This window comes from Sminthopsis crassicaudata, chromosome 4 (assembly GCF_048593235.1).
Source record: "Sminthopsis crassicaudata isolate SCR6 chromosome 4, ASM4859323v1, whole genome shotgun sequence".
Lineage (NCBI taxonomy): Eukaryota > Metazoa > Chordata > Mammalia > Dasyuromorphia > Dasyuridae > Sminthopsis > Sminthopsis crassicaudata.
Window position 1 is genome coordinate 443,576,497 of NC_133620.1, and position 16,244 is coordinate 443,592,740.

At 36.7% G+C, this 16,244-nt stretch overlaps 1 protein-coding gene across 1 annotated transcript; it reads right to left on the reverse strand.

The window, feature by feature from the left end:
- Positions 1-6,896: 6,896 nt before the first annotated feature.
- On the reverse strand, positions 6,897-13,483 carry TCHHL1 (trichohyalin like 1). Its single transcript, XM_074263485.1, has 3 exons — positions 13,399-13,483; positions 11,215-11,372; positions 6,897-10,539 (listed from the first exon to the last, which is right to left on the reverse strand). The coding sequence occupies exons 2-3, from the start codon at positions 11,350-11,352 to the stop codon at positions 8,134-8,136; spliced, it is 2,544 nt and encodes an 847-aa protein (XP_074119586.1). The 5' UTR covers positions 11,353-11,372; positions 13,399-13,483; the 3' UTR covers positions 6,897-8,133.
- Between the last annotated feature and the right edge of the window lie 2,761 nt (positions 13,484-16,244).

Below are 16,244 nucleotides of genomic sequence, written 5' to 3' on the forward strand. Positions count from 1 at the left end.
ACTAATTGATTTACAAATATTATCTCATTTTAGACTCATTTTATCACCACAATATCATCTCATTCATTCCTATCTCAGGTGTCATTAATTCCCAAATAATAGTTACAACAATAAAAATCCTTTTTTACTCTCAATCTTATTAGAAATTTACAAATCAAATATAGGTGATGGATAAATTGAAGATAATATTAAAGGAAAGCATTAATTAAGGAGAACTAAAAAAGGCTAACTTTATATATAATGCAAATAAGCTAGTATCCTTTCCAATAAGATTGACTATACTTCTCTGTTTATAAGACCTTTTTTCCTTTTTTTTCCCAGTGTGGAGGGAAGGAAGGTGGGAGGGAGAAATTTTTTTTTTGACAATTAAAAACTAATTAAAAACCCAAATGGGAAGACTCTATTCTAGACAAATTTTAGGAATGTCCTTAAAATGAACATTCTAAAGGAACAGTATTTTTTTATTATAGCTTTTTTATTTACAAAACATATGCACGGGTAGTTTTTCAATGCTGACCCTTGCAAAACCTTCTGTTCCAACTTTTCCCTTCCTTCCCCCTCCCCCCTCCCTTAGATGGCAGGTAGTCTAATACATGTTGAATATATTAAAATATATGTTAAATACAATATATGTAAACATGTTTATACAGTTATCTTGCTTCTCAAGAAAGATCAGATCTGGAAAGAAGAAAAAAATAAACCTGAGAAGGAAAACAAAAATGCAAGCAAACAATAACAGAAAGAGTAGAAATGCTATGTTGTGGCCCACACTCATTTCCCATATTTCTCTCTCTGGGTGTAGCTGATTCTCTTCATTACTGAACAATTGGAACTGGTTTGGATCATCTCATTGTTGAAGAGATCATCTCATCTGTTGTCCATCAGAACTGATTATCTAGTATTGTGGTTGAACTGTATAATGACCTCCTGGTTCTGCTCATTTTGCTTAGCATCCATTCAGGCTTCTCTGAAATCATTCTCCTGATAATTTCCCCACAGAACAATAATATTCCATAACATTCATATACTATAATTTATTCAGCCATTCTCCATTTGAAGGGCATCCATTCAGTTTCCAGTTTCTGGTCACTACAAAGAGGGCTGCCACAAACATTTTGGCACATGTGGGTCCCTTTCCTTCCTTTAAGATCTCTTTGGGATATAAGCCAGTAGAAACACTGCTGGGTCAAAGGGTATGCACAGTTGGATAACTTTTTGAGCATAGAGGAACAGTATTTTTAAAGAAAATATTTTCAAAGAAATGTAAAACATCTGCTGATGAAACAATTTGGTATTTATTTTTTGTTTTGATGGACTGCTTGATTTACCATCATCTGCAAGGTATCAATAACATGTAAAAAATTGTTCAATGATATCAATCAGCAAGCATTTATGAAATGATTTTGATTGATTTTTGGAAATTGGCCAGCACCTGTCATCTTGCATGATTTTGATTGTAGAAAATATTAGGGTTTACCTATTACCCAGTTTAACCCCCTCATTTTGGAGAGGAAGAAATGCTACAAAGGAGTTCATTAAGACTCTCATTTATTTAGCACCAGGAATGTAAAACATCTGCTGTTGAAACAAAGTTGGTATTTATTTTTTGTTATGATGGATTGCTTGATTTAATATCATCTGCAAGGTAAGTATCAATAACATGTAAAAAATTGTTTTCCCCATGGGAAAAATGGGTTGGCAAGTTTAAAAAATGAGACATTTGTAGTAAGGTTCTCTATGTACTACTTTTAATTTGATCTGTGTCTCATAACATTGGAGTGGCTAGAATTGGAAAATGCAGATCAGCATTTTCACTAAAAAAAAAAAAAAAAACAAACCCCAAAAAACCAAAAAAAGGGCATGTCAGATGTCTAGTAGTAGAAAAGAGCCTCTAGAAATATCTTAATTTTCTCCTTTCATACTCCCAAGCAAAAGTACCCTAAAACTGAAGGATAGAAATTCACAGAGTTCTTAAAAGGGTACAGTAAGTGTTAACAATTATTTAATACTGAAAGAACTCTAGGTAAGGAAGTCCTTTAGGACACTGATTACCTGGCCAAGTATGCAAGTAGGTAGTATAGTGGATAGGCAGGAACACTGGACCTGGAGTTAGAAAGACCAAAATTCACATCTGGCCTCAGACCAATTTCTGACTGGTCATGTGACTCTGAGCAAATTCCCTTACCTTTGCTTTATTTCCCTCAACTGTAAAATGGGAACAATAATAGCCTGTACTTTCCAGGGTTGTTATGAGGGTCAACTGAGGTAATATTTGTCAAAGTGTTTACTTAGGATAGTGTCTAGTACATAGTAAGTGCTTAATAAATCCCTCTTTTTTCTCTTCCCTGATCCACTGCTTAATTATATACACTCTGCTGATAGAAATGGAATTTATATTCTACCTAAATCTCTCCCATCTATAAAAAATTAAGTGTAATATTTAGATTAATTAATTTATCAGTTTTTTCTTCTTTAAGCTAAACAGCCTCATAGACCTTAACCCATTTTTCTAAGTCCTTTTAAATAAATATTTACATGCATGCATACAAACATATATAAACATGCAAAAACATACATAAGACACTATGGAACTTTAGAACTATAAGAACTCTTAGGAATCATTTATCTAACTTAATTTTCTTGGTTATAGACTCAAAACAGGTTTAGAGGGGGAGAAGATAATTTCCTTCATTCAATCAATGAATCAATAAGCACTTATTAAACATTTGCTGTCATCAAATCTTTGTGATAAATGCTGATACAGAGAAAGGCAAGTACCCTCCCCAAGCTAAAAGAACCTCTGCCTTTAAAAAGCTTGCATTCTAATGGAGAAGACAGCATGACCTCCCACCCCAACAAAAATTTGTGTGTGCAAGATAAGTACAGTGTAACTAAAAGTTAATCTCACAGGGATGACACTAAAAGTTGGGAGGTGGGAAGATAAGAAAGTTCTCTTTCAGGAGGTAGGATTTGAGTTGAGTTTTGAAAACAGGCCATAGTCATGATGGAATATGCTACCTATCTCCAGACAAAGAACTTATACTATTTTCACTTTTTTTGTCCTGTGTTTTTTCTCCCTTTTGTTCTGTTTCTTCTTTCACAGCACGACAAATGTGGAAATTTGTTTAACGTGATTGCACATGTATAATCTCTATCACCTTGCTTGCCATCTTGAGGAGGGTATGTAGGAAGGGAAAGAGAAAGATTTGAAATCCAAAATCTTATAAAATTAATGCTGATAATTATCTTTATATGTAAATAGAAAAAAGAAAATAGTATTTATATTTAAAAAAGAAAAAAGGAGAGGTGGTAGAAATCTGGGGGAGATTACGAGGAACAGTTGATGAAAAGCCATTGAAATTGGAGATGGGAAATGTGTTTTAGAAACATTAAGAAGCTCAGTGTTGTTGGAGCTTAGAATGTGAAGAAGAATAAAGTATAATGAGAGTGGAAATTTGGGAAGGGTCAATTATGAAAAAAAGTCATACATTCTATTGGAATAATTTAGGTGTGAATACAAGTGGAAAGTCTATGCTGTGAGCCTGGGAGGATGGGAACCTTGAAAGTTATTCTTGTTTGCTAAGAGCCCAATGACATGATCAGGTGACAATTACACGTGAATTGGATTCAAGTGAGGCAGATTTGCACAGTCATTAGTCTCATTCTTCCAGAATTGTCAAAGTTCAGAGGCAAGACAAAAGTCAAGATGACTGGCCATGGCTTGGGATGTAATAATTGGTGTCTTGCCAAGCTCTAAGTGTTTCACAGTATTTATTTCAGCCAACTTTATGGCCATTGGAACAAATTGTTATCATTTACCCATTCTGTGGGAGGATGATTTCTCATGCTGGGGGTAGACATTCCCTACTCACTGACAGATTTGAGACCTATCAACCTTAAGTTGGCTTAACCTATTTTCAGAGATAGTTTTACTGGGGTGTGGCTGTTGTGCATACTATAGCTTCTTGGAGGTGCAGGTGAGAACTGGGTGAGAGGTGGACATCAAGATGGATAAGCAGTACTGAAGGGGGATCAGCAAGCCCTCAAGCTAGAAATGCTGGTTCTCCTGAACAGCCCAAATGCCCCAAATCATCTCAACAGTAACAGGGATTTGATCAAAATCATATAGTGGGAAAATGGCAGCGTAGGACTAGGCCTCCATTTTTTGGTTCCTGATCAGATATTCTTTCCAGTATACTTCCTAACCCAACTTTTCAAAAATTAATTTTAAGAGTAAATTTTTAAAAATGAACTTGATCATTATTTAAAAAAAAAGACATACAAAGGACAAAGAGGACTGCACGTAAATGATGATACACCAACTTTTAACTCATTTTTATTGTCCTCCCTAATAGACTTTGTTTAGTTTGTCCACTTCTCTGTGAGATACTGTATCCCTTTAAAAGTTATAAATATACAATTTCTTTAGAATTATACATGATGTAGAAGCATGGCAAAGTAGACAGAGGGCTAAACTTGAAGAAAGAAAGATTTTGATTCAAATCCTACTCCTGACACTTAACTAGTATGTGAATGAGGATGTCACTTAACTTTTACTATGTAGACTTGCTCAGAGTGAAGGAATCATATATGACTACATTTAACATCATAAAAAATCCCCCAAACCATTATTTTTTAAAACTGGGCAACAAATCCAAACTCCTCCATAATATGTATTACATTTAACTGGTTATTTTTTTTAATTAATTTTATAATTATAAAATTTTTTGACAGTACATATGCATGAGTAATTTTTAAAATAACATTATCCCTTGTATTCATTTTTTCCAAATTTTTCCCTCCCTCCCTCTAATCCCTACCCTAGATGACAGGCAATCCCATACATTTTACATGTGTTACAGTATAACCTAGATACAATATATGTGTGTAAATCCAATTTTCTTGTTGCACGTTAAGAATTGGATTCTGAAGGTATAAGTAACCTGGGTAGAAAGACAGTAGTGCAAACAGTTTACATTCACTTCCCAGTGTTCCTTCTCTGGGTGTGGTTGTCTCTGTCCATCATTGATCAACTGGAAGTGAGTTGGATCTTCTTTATGTTGAAGATATCCACTTCCATCAGAATATATCTTCATACAGTATTGTTGTTGAAGTGTATAGTGATCTTCTTTTTTTGTGTGTTCTTTTTTTAAAATTTTTATTTAATTTTATAATTATAACTTTTTTTTGACAGTACATATGCATGGGTAATTTTTTACAACATTATCCCTTGCACTTACTTCTGTTCAGATTTTTTCCCTTCCTCCCCCAACCCCCTCCCCCAGATGGCAGACAGTCTTATACATGTTAAATATATTACAGTATATTCTAGATACAATATATGTGTGTAGAACCGAATTTCTTGTTGCACAGGAAGAATTGGATTCAGAAGGTAAAAATAACAGTTTACACTCATTTCCCAGTGTTCCTTTTCTGGATGTAGCTGATTCTGTCCATCATTAATCAATTGGAATTGGATTAGCTCTTCTCTATGTTGAAGATATCCACTTCCATCAGAATATATCCTCATACAGTATCATTGTTGAAGTGTATAATGATCTTCTGATTCTGCTCATTTCACTCAGCATCAGTTGATTTAAGTCTCTCCAGGCCTCTCTGTATTCCTCCTGCTGGTCATTTCTTACAGAGCAACAATATTCCATAACCTTCATATACCATAATTTACCCAACCATTCTCCAATTGATGGACATCCATTCAACTTCCAGTTTCTAGCTACAACAAAAAGAGCTGCCACAAACATTTTGGCACATACAGGTCCCTTTCCCCTCTTTAGTATTTCTTTGGGATATAAGCCCTGTAGTAGCACTGCTGGATCAAAGGGTATGCACTAACTGGTTAATTTTTAGAGAATTCAAAGGTTACTTTCTAGAGTTAAGATACAATAATGTATTCTAAAGATGATATAGTTATCTAGTAAAGTCCTAACCATTACAAAGATGTCTGTGAGGGTGATTTTATTTTGTTTTGTTTTTTAATTAAACAAGCATTTATAAAACACCTACTGTGTGTAAAGCACCAAGCTAGAGATATAAAAAATTTAGTTTAATATCAATTTTTTTCCATGATGCCTCTGTGAGGGTGATTTTAGGATCCCTAAGCACTAATCATCATTATGGAGTTGGATATGAACTCAGGAAGACCTGAATTCAAATTCTGCCTCTTAAATCCACTTGATGTATGCCCATTGGCAAGTCACTTGATGTCTTAGGTTTTAAGTAATTCTCCCTCACTGTAAGTCAAAGAGGAGTTGGTGAAGGAAATAAAATCATGGATTCAGTGTAATCTCCAATGTATAAGAATGCCAGAATTACTGAAGTGACTAATTAGAGACCCAGACAACCTAGCATGCCCAGAATAGAACATAGCATATTGAGAAAGCTTGCTCAGCTTCTCCCAACATGCATGCCTTCTTCCTTCTATTTATAGCAATAAAGTCATAATTCTTTGTCAACAACGTTTGAAATCTTGGGATATGTTTTCAATATTAGATCCTAAGTTTCCCCCTTTCTTTGTATTTGTAGTGCTTTTCTGCATTTGGTACTTCTAGATGCTTAATAAATCTTGTTATTTTGACAAAAGGATGCTTTTTCAGAATATAGAGAAATGATTTGCCAGCTTTTCTTATGATGTTTGAATTTATGCCAATAAATAATCATATAAATATATTTCCTTATTTTATTTAAATCTGGATTGAAATTTAGGGACAGAGAAAAGGGTTCTGAGAACCTCTCCCTAAGTCATGACAGATAGCACAGACAGAGTTCATCTTCCTTAAACGTAATCATTTATAATTCTTAGTAACCATGAATGATTGTTTTTCTCTTGATGCTTGCAAAGTAGGAAACTGAAGGAAAAATCAATTAAAAAAACAGAATTGATCATCAATAGACTTTATTTTCAATTTTCATGCAGTATTCTGAACAAGAAAGACCAGGACTAAAAGATCAGTAGAGAGACTGTGGCATAATGCAGAACAAGCTGACCTTCAAGTCAAGGAGACCAATTTCAATGCTCACACAGAGTCACTAGTGTCCATCTTCTTGTACCAGTTGACTGTATGATCTTAGGCAAATTGTTTAATCCAGACAATGTTTTAAGTTGTAGTATTGGTGGAAGGAATTTCCTCACTGGGAACCCACAGGTTTGGACAAAAAGAAACAACAAATAGGAGCATTGTTTTATGTATGATTATAGTAAGAACTGGACATGCATGAAATATTCTTTCATTCTCTCACATTATTAATTTTTTTGCCAATGTTTATAAAGTAGGTCACTCAGGTGACTTGTCATACCTGCCTCCCAAAGCCAAGGGTAATGTCATTAAAAAGTTAATTTGGTGATGGAGAATAATGAAATGTCTTACTTAGCACTAATATCTGGGATACCTAGGATAGTAGATTTAAAATTGGTACATTAGTCACCCAGCCCATTTTTAATATAACGAAACTGAAGTCCAGAAAAGTTAAATAGCTTGACTAAGGTCAGTTAATCACTGAGTAAAGATTGAAACTGAAATGATCTGACTTCAAAATCAGAGTCATTTCCACTGAGTTATGGAATTTTAGAATGAATTTGGAAACTCTATTAGAACCACTTATCTATGTTCATGAATGAATAGCATACTTTAGTTGTAAAATAATAATTTAGAGACTACTTTCCCCACTGTCTTCATTAAAAATCCTATGATCAAATAACTTGAAAATCTATAATTTGAAGAAATTGTTATTTGATGGAAGAAGAAAAAGGAAAAGTTCTAGGGGAGAACTTCAAAATTTTTAGTGGAAAGGAATTTCCAGAGAAGAAGATGCCCAAATGACCAGAGTCCATTGTAGTCTACTCTATGTCATATTCTAGATTAAAAAAACTATTTAATTGGTTGCAAGTTGTATTTTTAGTGGTAACTCCCAAGGCTAAATGATTATTAGTGTTTGATTTTGTAAAAATTCAGAATGGGTACTTAAAATGATAATGGTGGTGATGATGATGATGATGATGATGATGATGATGATGATGATGGGGATGATAATTAAGTGTTTGTGTATGCTGGGAATAAGTGATAGGTGAGTTTTTGATAAGCAAAGGTCACATTGACTACTTCTCTCCAATAATAATCAGCATTTTTGAGAGCTGCCATCTATTTCTTGTTGGTCTTCTTGCTGAATCTGGTCATCTTCCTGTGACTGCTGATATACCAGGATCTCTTGCTGGTTGACATATTCTTCATCAGGCTCAGGATCCTCTACTTGATATGTCGGCTCTTGTCTGTAGTCACAGAGTGGATTGAGGAAGACTGGGAACTCAGAGGTCTTATTCCTCTGAGATTCCGTCTCAACCCTTAACTCAGAACCACAGGCCTGAGATGTATCAGTTTGACTTAAGTCCTCTTCTGGAGCTGGGAGATCAGGTTGGGCAGATGTCTTCTGTAAATTTTCATCTACTAGTTTGGAATCTGTCTCATCTCCTGAGGAAGAACAAAGCTCTGTGTCTCTGGATTTCCTGTCTATCTGCTCTGAGAGGTCTGGTAAAGAATCCTCCTCTTTATTCATCACATGTTGTTGTTCACTTACTTCTCCTGCTGGTCTCTGGGAGCTCTGGTCTTCCTTTGCCATTGGATTCAGGGTGTCAGGACTTGAATCCATGGTGAGACCTTGCATTTCTAGATCCTGACCTTCTAATGGGTCTTCCTGGCTTTCAGACTCTTCCCTTTTTCCTTCTGTGTCTGGGCCAGGAGTCTCTGGATCTTTCTGATGATATTCTTTCTCTGATTGTTGTACAATGGAAAGCTGCTCATGATCATCATCTGTGGGATCTGTGATCTCGATTACCTTTTGTTTCATGGGTTCCTGAGATGCTGGCTGACTCACAGACTCCTCAGTTGTAGCTGGTGTTTTAGGCACTGATGATTTCTTCTCTTTTTCTTCAGCCAGCTGTTCTTCTGTATTATTCTCATCTTCTCTATCTATTTGTGCTTCTGTTTCTGGGGTTCCACTTTTGTCACTTAGTACTGGAGATTCCTGAGTATTCTTGTCATCTTCTTGTTCAGGTAGTTCCTGAGCATCCACTTGACTCTGGCAGTTCCTTTGTTCAGGCAGGTCCTTTAATTCTGAGCCACTCTCATCATCTGCATTATTGCATGTTTCTGAGATTGTTCCATCATTTTGACTCTCCACCTTGTTTTCATCATGTTGCTCAGTTGATTGATACAGAGTCTGAGTGATTTTCTCATTTCCTCCTCCAGACTGGTCATCCTGTGGTCCTGATCCTTGCACTCTGTCTTTTGTTTCTGGTGTCTTCTCTGTCACAGAGGCACTCCTATTGTCCCCTGAAAATTCTGGTTCACTTATTTTCGAAACTGTGACCTCCTCCTCTGAGGCTGCTGGTCCTTTGCATTCAGGGTGGTTTTGATTATCTGCTTTTGAATTGGGGGTTTCAGAATCTTTTCTAATGTCCCCTTCTTCTACTAGTTCCTCAAGTTGCTTTTCTTTTCCATCAGACTCCTGTTCTGTGAATATTTCCATTTGATTGCCTTTCTCATTTTCTTTTTGCCCTACTGTTTCTAAGTTTTTCAGTTTTCTCTTCCCTTTCCTCTCATCTATAAGTACTTCTATCTCTGGGACTCTACTGTTATCAACTTTAACTACTATGTCTTGAGTTTCATATTCTCTTTCTTGTACTCGTGGTTCTTGAATATCTGGAGTTCTATCATCATCATTGGATTCGGATAATCTCTTGGTGTCAGATAATTTTTCCTCAGCCTTTTCTGTTGGTAGGTCAGTTGTTTCTGATTCTTTGTCATGATTCTCTTGGGATGATGGTTTTTGTGTCTCAGTATGTTCCTCAGTCTCCTTTATGATGATCCCCTTCTGACTCTCAGATGTTGTCTGGCCCTGAATCTCCACATTTTGCTCCCCTTTCTGCTCTGATGGTTGATCCCCTGTGTTTGTGTCATCTTGCTGTCTGGATACTTCATGTCCCTCACTTACAATCTTCTCATCCTTTTGAGAAGAGATTCTCTTCACAAATTCCTTTGGTAGCTCTTTTTCTTCAGGTGAAATTCCATCACCTCCTCTTGCCTGGACTTGGCTTCTTTCTTGGCTCTGATGATCTTCTTCACTTTGGGACTTACTTTTAGTGTGGTTGTGCTCAATTTCTCTTTCCGGTAACCTGGGATTCTCAAGGTCATCCTGGGAGTCCTCTTTGCTTAGTGTGTCTGGTACATTTTCTATGGGGTTGACCAGAGATGGAGATTCAATATCTGTCAGTCTCTGTTTATACCGATCTAGTTCTGCTTCTTCTTGGTAATCTTCATTAGTCTCACATGTTTCCATGCCCCCTGACAATTCCTCCTCTATGTCAGATTTTGCTTTAGATTCCAGATCTAAGAAAGACTGTATATCACGGTAACATATATTCAACAAGTCAAAGACCAGGAGGATAAATTCATTGAAGCTGATAGTCTCATTGTCCTCTCTGTCCAGAACATTTAAGCTGCTTTCTGTAGTAAGAATATCGAATAGCTATAGGGGGAAAAAAGCAAGAAAAGTTATTTATTAATATATCTGGCACAACTTTCAGGTGAACATCAGCACTAGGAAACAGCCAGGATTTCTCCAAGTATTTAGAATCTTTTGCTTCCAATTGACATTTGACATTGAATGACAATGTAGAAAGCACCCAGAAGTTAGAACAAGAGGATCCTAGTCCAAGCCTGCATCAGCCATTTGCTCTGATGATGTTGGTCCATGCAATCTTTCAGATATTTGGTTTCTTCATTTATAAAATGAAGAGATTGGATTAAATGACTTTTTGGTTCCCTTCCAGCTCCAAATCTACAATCCTAAATAGTTTGCAGATAAATAGGAACCTTTATATCATGTGTTAAATTGTAAAGATTGTTTTGGACCAAAGACACTTAGTGGACCCCTGAAAAGGTATTCTGACTTCCAGAAACAAAGTCTAGAGTAGCAGGTTATTGGTTTTTAAATATATTTTTTAAATTTATAATGATCAACAAAGTAAGTCCATGTGAAAAACGAATTTGACAAAAATATTTCAGATTCTATACACACAGGTAATTTAAGAAGAGTATATTAGGAGGAAAACATGTCATCTTAAACAAGAGTTCACCTTGGTCCAGGACAAAGAGAAGGAGTAAGTTTTATTTTTCTTTTGTAGCTTTTAATAGTTCTCACCTTCAGATAGTCTCCAATTTCCCCTAGGAGGAGCTGCCTTAGTTGTCCCAAGCTTAGAGTTGAACAATCACCCTCCTCTCTCGCATAGTTTTGGAAAGTCTCGATGATATAAATGACACTTTGTAGGAGCTGAGGCATCTTCACCAGTTTAAGAGAAACTGAGAGAGAGAGAGAGAGAGAGAGAGAGAGAGAGAGAGAGAGAGAGAGAGAGAGAGAGAGAGAGAGAGAGAGAGAGAGAGAGAGAGAGGAAAGGGTGGGGAGGGAGAGAGGTATTTGTCAAGTTGGATTCCTTAAGAAATGCCAAAATTGTTAATTATCTTCCTGTTCCCCTCCCCACTCTGTCTCCCACTTCCCTTTTCTAATCCACTACTAATATGTTCAAACACAACAACTGAACCTAGTGTCCATCTTCTTGTACCAGACATTGGGAGTAAGAGTAACTATAATAGATGAAATTCATACAGGGTGTCCCAAAAGTCTTAGTGCAGCAGCTTTATTAAAATTATTAAAGCTACTCTGAAATGTTTGAGGCAACTTGTATGGTGCATAATCCTAGATTCAGTCGTCCCTCTCACAGAGACCAGAGACATAATATCCTTTATCTCATTTAACTCTTCCAATAGCCTCTGTGTTCATTGATTTTTTTTTTTTTGTTGTTGTTAATTTTGTCTTACTCTTTGAGACCTTATTTGGAGTTGTACTGCAGTGGTTTGACATTTCTTTTGCTAGCTCATTTTACAGATGAGAAAACAGGGTTAGGTGATTTGCCTGGGGTTACATAACTAGAAAGTGTCTGAGGCCAGATTTTAACTCAGGACTCCAGACTTGGGATGCTATCCATCATACCACTTACTTACCCTGAGATAGGGACAATCACCATTTTGCAAATATGGAAACTGAGGCTCAGAGAGCCTATGGTCATACGGTGGCGGAAGTAGATTTCCACCCAGGTTTTTCTGGTGTAGGTCCAGTGCTCTATCTCCTACACGAATCGTTTCAAACTTAAGTAGGGCCAAGGAACATTAAACAGTACATAAGCATCCCTGTGGGCTACATTTGGACTTAGTTTTAAAATATATCATTTATGTTTTATCTTATTTTTTAACAATTTTTGTGAAATATTTCCTAGTTACATTTTAATCTGGTTCAAGCCACACTGGGTCATCGGGGCCTCAGGGCCTTGTCATGATCCCTCTGCAGTACCACATCACCTCTTCAGTGACAAGATGACTAACTGCTAATATTTACATGACACTTTAAAGTTCTCAACATGCTTTTGCATTTGACTGATAAGATCAGGGATGATGATTTAAGAGAAGAATAAAGATCTTTCCTCTCCAGACTGAGACTTCCTGCCCAAAGGAGCTCCTGGCTTCTTGGGATAGTTATCTTTTACAGAGAAGGCACTTTTTGAATATAGCTAGAAAAACATGCATTTTTAGCATCAATGATCTAAGCCTCTCAGGTCAAGGGGAGCATCAGATAAACGACTTGAGGCTATTGTTTCAGAAAACACCTGATAATCTTTCAAAGACATTGTGATAAATCACCTGCTGATCAGACAGGTCCCTTCCTAGCCCTTGAGTCATTCTTGCCCCATGTCCAACCATCATTTAAATGGCTTTAATCTAAAAATTTTTATCTGTGTGGGAAACAAAGTTGTTCAACTTGTTCTACTAAGTATTTATACTTGTGTCAGCCAAATAATTAAAAATAATTTTTCGAAGCTAAAAAGGCCCAAAGGAGGTCTGGAAAGAACAGTGTATTTGACATCAGAAGACTCATGTCTGAGCTCTGGAAATGTCTTTTATGAACCAGGGCAGATCCTGGCAAATCTTGTTTCTTCCCTGCCTCAATTTCCTTGTTTATAAACCAGAAATAATAATTATATTACTTTTCTCATAGGGTTCTTATGTAGATCAAATGAAGGAATAATGCTTCTAAAACATTCTGTGAAGGATTAAATAAATGTAACACAGTTCATCATTGTTACTATTTTTTTTACTATAATTATTATTGTATATACTTCAACCATAGCACTCACCAGCTTAGAATGAATAATAAAGACATATAATACTTTCTAAGATTTTCCCCCATAGTTTTTTTTTGCATAAAAATAATGTACTTGGGATGTTTAAATTCTCTCCGCTCCCCCATTCCCAGTAGAAAAGAGTTGAAACTCACCTCCTTCACCAACAGGAGGAAGTGGAGTGTGGGGCAGCCGTTGGTGGACTGATGGCTGGACACCTGTAACCTTTTATTCAGTCACTAATTGCACATGGGAGATAGGAAGGAGACACCCTCTGGGTCTGATGACCTGATTCATCATCAGCCAAGCCCAGCCCTCCTCCCTCCCCTTCCTTTCCTGTAGCCAGGCTGGCTAGTTTCCCAATTCCTTTTATGTGATGCTTCAGTTAGACTCAAGCACGAGCATTATCCACTGGAAGGCCATCAGCACTGATCAATCTTAGGTTTGATTTTTCTGGAGACTGAGGATTATAGCTGTGGACTTGGGGCAATAGAATTGGCTACTATTAATTTAACCCAAGGGCCCAACTGCATTTCTATTTGGCAAGTCATGGGACTATCAGGGACCTTAGAGGTCATCTGATTCCTCCCTCTGCCTCCAGGATGGCAATCTGACCCAGCCCCAATAGAAGGATGTCAATCATGTGTTTAAAATAAAGACCCACTTTGCCATGTGACAAGGCAGAGAGACCAGTTCTTTCAGGTGTGGGAGATAAATGTGGCATTTTCCTGCCTAGAGGTGGAATTAGGGGAAAAAACCCAACCTGTTACTAATTGCAGAGAATCTGCCCCATTCCTATGATGTTATGTTTATTTATTTGGTATAGAGCTATTTTCTGAAGACATTTTCAGTACAAGAATAAAGAGAGGGAACTGTAATTTCATTAATATAGGGAATATTTGCAAGATGAAATTCTTTCTACCCATGTCAGTCAAGAATTTCTCTAAGTCTATAGTCCCAGAAAGCTCCCTAGAGGATCAAGAGGTTGCCAGGAGGTCACTTAGTCAGTCAACAAGTATTCATTAAGTGTTTAGTTTGTTCAAGACATTGTGGTAAATCACTGAGGATATAAAGAAAGACAAAACACAATGGATGTCCTTGAGGACAGTACATTCTAAACCATAAAACAGCACATAAATAACTAGGTACATATAAAATATAGGAATGAAACTAATGTAAATGGAAGGTAATCTGAAAAGGGAGAGCATTAGCAGCTAGAGGGACTGGGTAAAGCTCCCTACAAAAGATAAGACTTGAATTGAACCTTGAAGGTAATTTGAGGTAAGGAAATTGAAGAAGTCAGGGTATGGGGGGTATCAAAGCCAAAGACATAGAAATGGTATTGTTTCAAGGATGGCAAGTAGGCCTGTGTAGCTATATTGTAGAGTGCTTGGAAGCAACTAAAGTGTAAGGAGACTGGAGAAATAAGTGGGGACACCAAATAAAAGACTTTATATTTGAGACTGGAGGAAACAGGGAGCCACTGGGAGGGTCATTAAATACAATGGTGACTTAGATCTATGTTTTAGGGGAAAAATCACCTTTATAGCTGAGTGGAATTTGGATGAGAATGAGGAGAAATATCATGGAGACCAGATAGAAGAATGAATGGTACAGTAATTTAGGTGAGGAGTGATGAGAACTTTAACCAGAAGTATGGTTGTATGAAGTGAGAGAAGGGGACATAAATGATAGATTTCTGATATTGAGAGTAACAAGACTTGAAAAGGAATTAGATATAGTGTGAAAAGTAAAATCTGATACTGACATTTCAAGGCTGGAGAATGGGGATAAAGTTGGTATTATCAGTAATGAGTAATTTAGGAGGAGAGGATGGTTTTGGAGAAAGATAATGAGGAAAATTCTGCTTTTGTCATGCTGAATTTGAGATGCTTACAGGACATCCATTTGAGATGTCTAAGAGGCAGTTGGAAATGTGTGACTAGCTCAAGAACTGATTATATAGATCTGAGAATTATCTGTATAGAGATGATAACAGAGCCAGTGGGAACTCATGAAAATGTTAGGTTCTAAACAGCTAGGTGGCACAGTGAATAGTGTTGGACCTGGAGTCAGAAAGACCTGAGTTCAAATACAATCTCAGATACTTATAAGCTGAGTGATCCTGGACAAGTCACTTAGCCTCTAGTTATAAATTATATTATATTAGTTACAAAGATATTTAGATAATAACTAAATCTACCTTGAAGAATTGTGAGTATCAAATGATATATTTGAAAAGCACTTAGCATAGTAACTGACACATAAGTAAGTGCTATAAGAATATTTATTTCTTCACCTTCTTATCTCTGCTCCTTCTCCCCCAACTTCATGAAATACTGACTTGCCCAGGGTCACATAGTCAAAATTTCAGAGATAGTATCTGCATTATTGATGAGACATGGGGAAGAAACTGAAGGAGAGAGGAACAATCATAATTTCAGTGATAAGAGTTGAACTCAGATCTTCCTGGTCTCAAATCAGTTTATTCTCTATACTACAAAGGGGTTGAAATTAACTGCACAGGTTATTGATAACATTCTGCAGAGAAGCAAAGAGAAAAACTAAACCTGAATTATCAATGAGACATTGGGAAGAAGCTGAAGGAGAAGGGAGGAGAATGAAGGAGACCTCAAGATGCCTTTAGAACCATGATACTCATTATGAGAGCACTGAGTGAATGTAGGGGATAAATCCTGTATCAATTGCTTTAGATAATATAGATGATTTCTGGGACCTGCAAAAAAAGGGGGTGATGGAGCAAGGATCCTTTCACTAATAGATAGAATAGAATTTTTGGCTAATTCCTTGTAATATATGTCACATGAAAATTCTGCAGAGAAGCAAAGAGAAAGACTAAAATCTCAATTAGCAACGAGACATTGGGAATAAGCTGAAGGAGAGGGGAGGAGAATGAAGAAGGAGACCCAAGCTGCCTTATTGTCAGTGCTCTTTAGAAGCTCCCGAAGCAGATGCTTTCTCTTAGAAAGCACAAACCATG